Below are 10,229 nucleotides of genomic sequence, written 5' to 3' on the forward strand. Positions count from 1 at the left end.
GATCACATGGTCTCATCGCTCGGTGAAGGTTACCCCCGACAACTAAAAGCAGCCGGGTGTGGTCGTTGTGTGTTTATATATGTTACCTGCTTTGGTCACCTGTTGAAAGAGTAAAAAAACAGTTGTTGAGTTATGGTAGGTTTAACGTTGTTGATGGATATTTAGCCTTGGCAGTGCGTTCAACTCTGTGATGATTGATTTGTTCTATGAATCAGCTTCCTCTTCTGCTATTTCTGCTATTATCTGAAAAATATATATATATATGTTGTCAATCACACTCAAATGAATGAGTTTTTAGTTTAAAAAAATATTTCCTTGTTGAGGCAATCTAATCTTTTATTTGTTGGTCCGTTTCTTTTTGTTGCTAAACTGACAAAAGGGAGCGAGGGCATGAGTGGTTTTCTAGTTCATTTTGAGATTGTTTCCCAAGATGTGTGCCTGTGTGTGTTTGTGTGTGTGTGATATATTGGCCACTGCTAACCCTGTGCACCGATGCTGGAGCTAACCCGTGTACCCTCTCAATAAAACCATTGAGAAAACTACTGCAGTGATTTTGATCTTTGATACAAAAACTGAAAATGTGTTTCTCTGTTAGCTCCTATGAACCATATGGTGCGCTTTGGGCGCATTGAGAGGTAAGCAATGCTGTTCTGCATGAATAATATAAAACATGTGTTTTTAGTGGGGAGGAAGTAGTTTGGATTTAAACAGGTCTTGGACGGACACACACACACACACACACACACACACACACACACACACACACACACACACACACACACACACACACACACACACACACACACACACACACACACACACACACACACACACACACACACACACACACACACCTATCCATCCAGGGATTTTTACTCCTCTTACTTTTATGTGTAGTTTTTGTTTTGTCCTCTAGATGTCCTCATTTTTTACGTTGAGTATTATTTCCCTGAATTTTCTCTACCTGCTGTGTCTAACCCTAACCCGATCTAAACTCTATCATGCACCCAAACACGGCAGCGTTTGGGTTTCCTCCCTCGGACTCTAGCGCAGCCACAGGCGCGTTGGGCGCGTTGAACCATTTTTGTGACACAAGTTAGGCGTGGTTGGTGTGGCCGTACCATTAGTCGATTGATCCATGATGAATGCAACAATTGCCTCGCAACTGGCTGTTTATATCTAGCCGGTGCCATGTTTGGGTGTGTGTCTGTGCCGTAAAGCATTTTCGAAACTACAATCATTTTCGAGGATACATCCGTTGCGTCACATCCGGATTGTGTCGGTCCGAACAGAGCAAGTTGCATATGCGCTTTTTCACTGGAGAGGCGACATGGGTAAATGACACACCCACCAATCGACCCAGAAATGGATGCAGAACCATCAGCATAACTCTCAACCTGCATACTTAATGTAATTTTGGCTAAAAAAGTTGCAGAGTGGGCCTTTAAGTTCAACCTCGTTTTGGTCTATTTAGGTCAGCCCTTTCAGTTTCCCTGTTGGCAGATTGTCTGTGGTTTGTAGCAGGTCCCAGTATTTCCCTAGCAGTTTATTCCTATGGTTCCCTCCTACTAGTCTTGATTCTTCCTGTACGTTCCAGTTTCCACTTGTGTCAACTGATTTTTGTTCCTGTTTTTCGCACCATATTCTATTTACATTTTCATGGACCGTCTTCCTTTCTTATGTCTGTTTTGGATCTAAACACACTCTTGTAATGATTTTCGTTTTTACGTAACATTGATTGTATGCAGGCCCGTCGAGAGAAGGCAAGCAAACCAAGCAATTGCTTGGGGCCCCGAGCTGGCCTGGAGCCCCAAGACAACGACTGGTTATGAATAAAATGCAACTGCAAACTGATCGGCGATCTAGTCCTAGGGCGGCAAATGTGTTGTGGGCGCCCTCTGGTGGCGCTCTTCATTAATTAATTTATATGAAACAAGCGAAATAAAACCTGTTTACCAAACATGTTGCCAAATGGAATGGACAAGGGAGGCGATTAATTGTTGATTGTTGTGTTAATTGTTTACCGCACCTTCCTCCTGTGTCACGAACTACAGACATTCACAAGCTGAGCTCCTCGGTGAACTGCATTGCTGATCTTTGGAAGAGAACTGTATCTTACTAGACTGTCGCCAATGTCATTAGTGAATGATCTTGTGATGACTGTGATGGTAAGTACGCTTGACAGGTCAAGCTCACATTTGAAAGCAAGAAATGCTATATATGTCTGGTCTCTCAGAAGATTGCAAAATATGTAAGTGAAGAATCGATGTGTTTGTTTCCATTGCCTGCCTGTAACAAAGTGACGGACATGCACATACTACATGTGGTAACAAACAGAAGCACAGGTCACGCAGTATAATTGAGCACAAAAAAATTGAATTATGACAAATCATTGTTCCTCAAGCCGGTTTCTTCTAGTAATAAAAACACATCGTGTAACAGTGATTTAAGATCACTGTTTAAGATATTTACAGTTTTTCTCGATTGTATACACCCAGAAAATGGAACTATGCACACAATTCTGAAAACTTGAAGCTCATGTATCAACTACAAGACTCCAGACTGCTAAACTCTTACCACAATTCCACTGTTTTTACATTTTTGCCAAACTGAGCACAAATCTCATCATTTAGCACACTTGGTTCACCTGGATCACACTGGCCTTCAAAACGCAACAACTAATTACCAATAAGTCTAACTAATTTCTCACCGGATCAGGATTGGAGATGGGATACATACTGATTTACATGTAGATCTGTTTCACCTCATTTATCAAAAAATCACAATCGGCATGGTCAAAATGTCAGACTAGCTTTATTATCAGAATATAAGGTTAGGAGTGTTTTCAGGGATGATTGCATTTTATAAGTAGTTCTAAGATAGACTGAATATATACCAGTTATACCAGTAATATAAGTTAATTTGCTCACACTTTAGAAAATAAATACCTAACATTATTTGTGTTTTAGTTTGATAATGGTCTTTGAATCCACATCTGTTAGACTGCAATGTCTTTTGAACCCTGACCAGTTGTCAAATCCGAAGTCTTTATGGGTGCTATTGGCAACCTAAGACTTTGCGAAATTGTACATTCTGACAGCAAAGATATATTCCTATATTCCCCTTCCAAATTCACTCCGTTGCACAAATGCATGTCTTTACTCACTCATTCCTCTTTTTATTCCCTGAACTCTTGTCTTATGTTCATCACAAAATGAAAACCTTACTATGAAACCCTAGAGTATAGCGTTTGAAAGGGGTAGAACTATATATAAGTTCAATATCAAACAAGTCAGCATGTATGGTTGCAAACAAACAAACAAACAAACTATTATTAATATTTACAAACTATTAAATATTGCCAACAGCCTGTCCAAAACCACATTACACCCAAAAATCCAACTGAACTAACATTTTCTCAGCTACAGTTTTACTTTGGTGATCCCTGAAATCCTTTAGGTGGTCACCAAATATATTTCTAGAAAAAAAAAAACCTGTTCATGAGCCTATATTCCCGCAACGTCAATATCTGTGGTACTGGCAGCCATTTTGTCATTGCACGCGGCGGCCCCAATTATGTTTACAGAACACGTTTAATGGAGGCGGAAAAACGTGTCCCCTCCACACCTCAAGGTTTGTCACAGAGGTCACGTTTCTCTCATCATCTCATCATTCATCCTTTGTCAGGAACAATCGAACAAAATACCTTTTCAGCTCCCCTGTTTCCTCATAACACACTGAAAGAGCTTATAGTGTGAAAGGAAGAAATCTGTTGTTACTTTGTTTGATGGTCAATAATAATGGTGGGTGACTGCACCAGAACATTGGCGACGTCGTATGTACTATAAAGTACGCCTGTAGGTTTGGGAATGTGGGTATTGTTGTTTCAGAGTTGACAAGTAGTGAGAACAATGAGCATCTGTTGCTTGCCTTTCCACCTGTTCCCAGCATTGGTCACTTCCTTGATCAGTTTTCAGGTTCTGGGAAATGCCATTTTGTTTATTGATGTGACGCTCACCCACCTATACAAACTAACCAACATCTCTCCCCTCACAGATACTATGGCCTTCTTAAGAATCAAAATCTGAAAATGATATTGGCCAAAGTACTAATCTACAAGGAACTGAATTTGAACCACTAACAATTATTAACATATTACATAAATATAATTAAGTTTTGCAGTGGAGCGCTTATTTATAAGCCACGTAAATATCAGGATAAACAGGTAGTTTGTAAAAATCAGCAGCACTCTAAGATATATGTGAGGGTAGGCCACCATCATACTGTCCTGCAGGGTAAAGGTCCTGTCGCTAACTTACTGAGCTGTGAGGATATCTGTTTTTGGTTTACTGTGCCTGTGTAGGGGACGTTTTACAGCATCTTGGTTGGACGGAAGGCTTTCGGTTTTTTAACTCAGAATCTCCCTCATGAAAGGTTGTCTACAAAGGTTTTTATGAAAAGCTGTGAGCTATGCTGTGATATTTTGGGGGGTCATATTTTCAGAGACAAATTCAAAGTTTAAACTCTTTATTTCAGATCTTTTACTCCCTAAACCCGTTCAACACAATGCTTCTTAATGAGCTTATTTTGTCACCATGTTAGAGAATGCATATTTCCCTTAAGCTGCCTTTACATAGAGGAATGCCCCAAAGGATACCTTTTGTCCACCACGTCAAGTGAAAGACAAGTGTTATGTCCACCACGTCAAGATGATGCAACGGTGTTTTGTCGCCAGTCCATCTGATGTTGTTACAGAGGACATGTTAGGAGAACAAAGGAAAGGCAGACAGGAGGACAAACAGTTGAATCGGGGAAGGGCTATGACGTTAACATTTTCTTTAATGTACAGAATGACCATGCGTCTTTTCTGATCAAATAAAAAAATAAAACACTTGAAGTTGAACCAAAAAGGGGATTCTACAGCACTGTATGGAGGTGGGGGGGCCGGCGCTTCTTCTAGTGAGCCCCTCTCCCTGTGTGTGTGTGTGTGTGTGTGTGTGTGTGTGTGTGTGTGTGTGTGTGTGTGTGTGTGTGTGTGTGTGTGTGTGTGTGTGTGTGTGTGTGTGTGTGTGTGTGTGTGTGTGTGTGTGTGCGCATTTTTTTGTGTGCTTGCGTACATTTGTATGTATGTTTGTGTGTGCGTGCGTGTGCATGCATGCGTGTACCCTTTCCATACGGGCGTACTCCGCACAGCAGTACTGGTTCGACGGGTCATTATGCTTCGATTTTCTATTGTTTCGACACTTTTCTCTCAGAGTAAATACCGTTATCATTTGTCACATTACACCCAAGCCCACACCCATGCACTCATACAACGGAGGAGGATTTTGCAGACGGAAACCCCCCCAATTCATCAGAGGTCCACCCATGGCGTCCATAAAAGAAGAGGGCAAGACGCTTCTGTGTGCAGCCTTCGACTCTCCTGAAGAGGTAAGGGGAAATCCTTATCTTGCTGTCCCCCCCTCGCACATGGGGGACACTGACACAACAGCTGTGCTCATCTGCTTCTTTCTTCTTTTGATTTCAGCGAATCTGTTCAGATCCTTGGACCGAAAGAGAAGATAAGTTCGAGTGACTTCATCATGGTTTCCTTCGCCAATCTCATCCTCGTCCTCTCTTTGGCTTCAAGTGCTGTCTTCTGCCTTCCTTCGGTAAGACCCTCTCTGTCTTTGTTTCTGTCTCTTCCTCCATCTCTCTGTCTCTCTCTCTCCCTCCATCTCTCTGTCACTCTCTCTACCTCCATCTCTCTCTATACCTCCATCTCTTTGTCTCTCTCTCCCTCACCATCGGTTTCTCTCTCTGTCTTTGTTTCTCTTTCCCTGTCTCTCTCTCTACCTCCATCAATGTCTCTCTCCCTACCCCCGTCTCTGTCTCTGTCTCCATCTCCCCCTCCATCTCTGTCTCTCTCTCTCCAAAAATCTCTCTGTCTCTGTCTCTCCCTCCATCCCTCTGTCTCTCTCTCTCCCCCTCTATCTGTTTATCTCTGTCGCTCGCTCTTTCTCTCCCTCTTTCTCAGAGAGGTAAACATAGTTGTGCCTATCCACACACACGCACGCACGCACACACACACACACACACACACACACACACACACAAAACAAAAACCTGCATGTGTTGATTTGTTTTTCCCCCCCTGCAGGGTGAGAGAAACAGCACATCAGGGGAGGATGATGAAAACGAAATTGGTGAGTTGTTCTGGAACAACGACACACTGGCCGTGACCTCCATCCTGCTCTGCATCGCTCTGTCAGTGGCTCCCTCTGTGATTCGTAGAGGGGAACACAACCCACAAGTCTTTACATAAGCCAGAGACGATATATTTCGACAGGAGGGGCGGCAGTAGCTCAGAAGGTAGAGCGGGTCGGCTGGTTCGATCCCCGGCTCCTCCTAGCGTGTCGAGGTGTCCCTTAGCGTGACGCCTCACCTGGACTGCTCTGAGGCGTGGCGTCCCCTTGTCTGTATGATCTATAGATCATCATCATGATATTAACCCACCATCGCTGCCGACGAGGAGACTCAACTTCCTTTCCTGTCCTTTGTCGACAACGCCTCCTCAATGTGTTTCAGATAGCTACGAGGAGGAGACTGAGGCAACCCAGGGGGCCACGGAATACATCGAGGCTGCAAACGCCGGACTGGGTACGTGTGTGTGGGGCCATCCCCCCGGGAAGCAAACAGGGACCCTCGTCGTCCTCTCCTCGTCCTCGTCCTTCCTCGTCCGGTCGCCGTGATGTGCGGTCGATTTATGTAAATGTGTATTTCTACAGCGCGTCTGAGGAGCGGACCACGCATCACACATGGAGACATCGCCCAGACGAGCGGCCTGACGTCCACTCGGAACGCCGCTCCCTGCACGGCCAAAGGCTGCACCTGGCCAAAGAGCTCCAGAGGCTATGTCTACGTGCCTATTCAAATCTCCAGAAGATACAGTAAGTCACTGAATATTCGCCTCTGTTTGTGTGTTTGTTTGTGTGTGTGTGTGTGTGTTTGTGTGTGTGTGTGTGTGTGTGTGTGTGTGTGTGTGTGTGTGTCCACGCCTCTCTGTGTGTGTGTGTGTGTGTGTGTGTGTGTGTGTGTGTGTGTGTGTGTGTGTGTGTGTGTGTGTGTGTGTGTGTGTGTGTGTGTGTGTGTGTGTGTGTGTGTGTGTGTGTGTGTGTGTGTGAAGCTACAGGGAAAGCTAGCATGTATTCCCACTGCAGATCACACAGTTTCTCACACAATATTCAAGAACTATGCAGTTGATGAGGATATTCTTACATTTGCAGTTAAAGCCAGATTACAAGTTCTTCCAACCAGACTCAATCTCTCTCTGTGGTACCCTAACAGATTTCCTCCTCATTGTCTGCACCACGACAACTCAACCATAGAATCACTGTCACATATTCTGAATGGCTGCCATGTATACAAGGGCATGTATATTTCCAGACATGATAGAATTGTTGATTTACTGGTTAAGAACATGCTTTTATATACCCCACCTTCCTCCGTTAAAGTATATACCCATTCAAGGGTTTCATCTGACATGTTCACTCTGTGCAATAACGAAGTTGACTATTTTTCAAATGTGACAGCCAATACACCAGATGTTATTGTTGTTGATGAGGTAAGCAGAGAAGTCACCATCTTAGAAGTAAGCTGTACGTTTGACTATAGTCTGGAGGAGGCATTCCTTGCCAAGGTTACAAAATACCAACTTCTCAGAAATGAGATTGCACAACTGGGGTACACCTGCAAACTACTTGTGTTTATATTTGGAAGCCTTGGCCATGTCCACAGACTCGTCATAAGGGGTTTGCAGATGGCTGGAATTCCGAAGCCAAAAGCTAAAGCACTTGCAAAATTCTGCTCCATATCTGTATTAATAGGCAGCCGCCACATATGGAGGAGACGCTGCTTCCTGTATCCATAGACTGAGATCAGACATGTCAAAGAGATTCTGGGCTTGATGAGTGCATCTACCAGTGTTTGTGTTCAAGATTTGTTATTGTAAAATGTGAACATAAATAAATTACTAAAATGTGTGTGTTCTAACCCTTCCTCCGATCCCATTCCCTCTTTGTGTCTGAAGGCAGTGAGGAGCGAACTGTGCTCATTCAGAGCCTGGTGGAGTTCCACTCAGTCTCCTGTATTCGCTTCGTCTGGAGGCGTGGGCATCGGGACTATCTCAGCATCTATCCTTCCACCGGGTAGGAAGCTCTCACCGCTGCACTCACATATTCTACTCCACCTGCTTTGTTTTGTTTATTAAGTTATTATGTTCTGTGTGTGTGCCTGTGTGTGTGTGTGTGTGTGTGCGTGTGCGTGCGTGCGTGCGTGCGTGCGTGCGTGTGTGTGTGTGTGTGTGTGTGTGTGTGTGTGTGTGTGTGAGAGACAGGTGCTGGTCCTATGTAGGTCGCCAGGGAAGACGTCAAATGATCTCCATCCAGCAGCGCGGGTGCGTTCACCCCGAGGTGATCCAGCATGAGATCCTGCACGCCCTGGGCTTCCACCACGAGCAGGCGCGCTCCGACAGAGACGACCACGTCCAAATCCAGACCAAGAACGTTAACCCAGGTTCGCTCACCCAAGCAATAGCTTTTTAATCTTTAGTTTTACAGAAAGAGAAATGGAAGAAGGAAAGTGGGATGTGGATTGACTTAATTGCATTACAATTCCATTTTTCTTACCATTATCGTGATTTAAATTCCTGAATAAGTTATTATTGAGACGGTTAGCAGTAATTGTATGCATGCTATACTATTGACATCACAATACCATGCCCTCACATTCATGTTTTAGTTATCATTGAGAAGGTTAGAAATAATTGTATGTATATAATGATATTGACATCATAGTACTTGGTCTCACGTCTCTCTTTCTTAACAGAAAACCTGCACAACTTCGATAAGGTGGACACCAACAACCTGGGCACCCCGTACGACTACAGCTCCATCATGCACTACGGCAGGTCAGTGTGTGTGCCTGCGCGACCCCATGTGTGCATCCATTCAAATGCTATTATAATGTATGATCATGTATGCTACTTTTTGTTCATCTTCTGCCTAGATACGCGTTCTCCAAGCAGTACGGAGTTCTGCCCACCATCGTCCCCACCCCCGACTCCACGGCAGTCATCGGACAAGCCACCGAGATGAGTGGCAACGACATCGAACGGCTCAATCAACTCTACCAGTGCAGTGAGTAAAAATACCGATACGACACCAACAGGCAGCAGATCAGCGTCAATCAAACGAGGTGGTCTGTAGAGCAACAGATTCAAAGCTTCTCTGTCTAATGAGCAGCATCTGGCTCAGGAGGTAGAGCGTGTTGGCTGGTAACCGGAAGGTCGCTAGTTCGATCCCCGCCTTCTCCCAGTGTGAGTGTCGAGGTTACCCTTTTAGCAAGGCACCACACCCTGACTGCTCCTGACGAGCTGTCTGTTGCCATGCATGGTTGACACTGCCGTCGGTGTGTGAATGGGTGTATGTTAGGCAATATTACAAAGTGCTTTGAGTGGCCTCCGGTTAGAAAAGTGCGATATAAATGCAATCCATTTACCATGCATAACGTGTTATGATGTTCTCTTACAGGTGACTAGTGAGTTGAAGACAGGATACAATGCTCTGATGGACGATGCACTTGCTTACACCCTCTCCTTTACTTTTAAAAGCTAATGGGATCAACAGGTTTTTCCAAGGGCTGGGACTATAGCATTGGTCTTCCCTCCCTTCTGTTATTCCCTTTACTAAATCCAGCGCAGATGGATCCCACTAATTGTCCTTGGAAGACTTCCATCTTGTATTCTAATGGGAAATAATTCATGGGTTTTTTTACGGGCTTGCTTTGTTTGGAATGACTTCTTAGGGATGACATTGAGGTTCCCCCCTTCCCCCACCCCCCTTTACTGTCTTAAGACTTAATTAATAAATGCTGATAAAAAAAATAAACCTGGCTTGCAAGATCAACATTCATTTGCATATAAATGCAATAACCAACCCTGTACGATTATGTTCAATTATGATATGATATTTGTGTGTGTATGAGTTTGATATTTTTGCAGTTAGGCCTAAGCGTGTGTGCGTGCAGTAGTGTGTGTGTGTGTGTGTGTGTGTGTGTGTGTGTGTGTGTGTGTGTGTGTGTGTGTGTGTGTGTGTGTGTGTGTGTGTGTGTGTGTGTGTGTGTGTGTGTGTGTGAACAGTGTATGCATGCATGCAGAACTGGTCTGTAGCGAAACCAGTGATGTCATAGTC

General features: G+C 44.1%; 2 protein-coding genes across 6 annotated transcripts in view; both read left to right on the forward strand.

The window, feature by feature from the left end:
- Positions 1–563, forward strand: part of pacsin3 (protein kinase C and casein kinase substrate in neurons 3) — a 22,307-nt gene extending 21,744 nt beyond the window's left edge. For all 5 annotated transcript variants that reach the window (XM_056607360.1, XM_056607361.1, XM_056607359.1 and 2 more), the window contains one exon: positions 1–563. This exon is cut by the window's left edge and continues 609 nt beyond it. The gene's annotated coding sequence lies outside the window, so the exon portion shown is untranslated.
- A 4,772-nt stretch (positions 564–5,335) lies between these two features.
- Positions 5,336–9,946, forward strand: LOC130403947 (low choriolytic enzyme-like). The gene is made up of 10 exons (XM_056608499.1): positions 5,336–5,430; positions 5,528–5,651; positions 6,140–6,185; positions 6,568–6,639; positions 6,768–6,929; positions 8,069–8,186; positions 8,375–8,553; positions 8,866–8,947; positions 9,046–9,176; positions 9,570–9,946. Exons 2-10 carry the CDS (start codon positions 5,583–5,585, stop codon positions 9,575–9,577), a joined length of 867 nt encoding a protein of 288 aa, XP_056464474.1. The 5' UTR covers positions 5,336–5,430; positions 5,528–5,582; the 3' UTR covers positions 9,578–9,946.
- The last annotated feature ends 283 nt before the right edge of the window (positions 9,947–10,229 follow it).

The sequence above is a fragment of the Gadus chalcogrammus genome, chromosome 14 (assembly GCF_026213295.1).
Source record: "Gadus chalcogrammus isolate NIFS_2021 chromosome 14, NIFS_Gcha_1.0, whole genome shotgun sequence".
NCBI lineage: Eukaryota > Metazoa > Chordata > Actinopteri > Gadiformes > Gadidae > Gadus > Gadus chalcogrammus.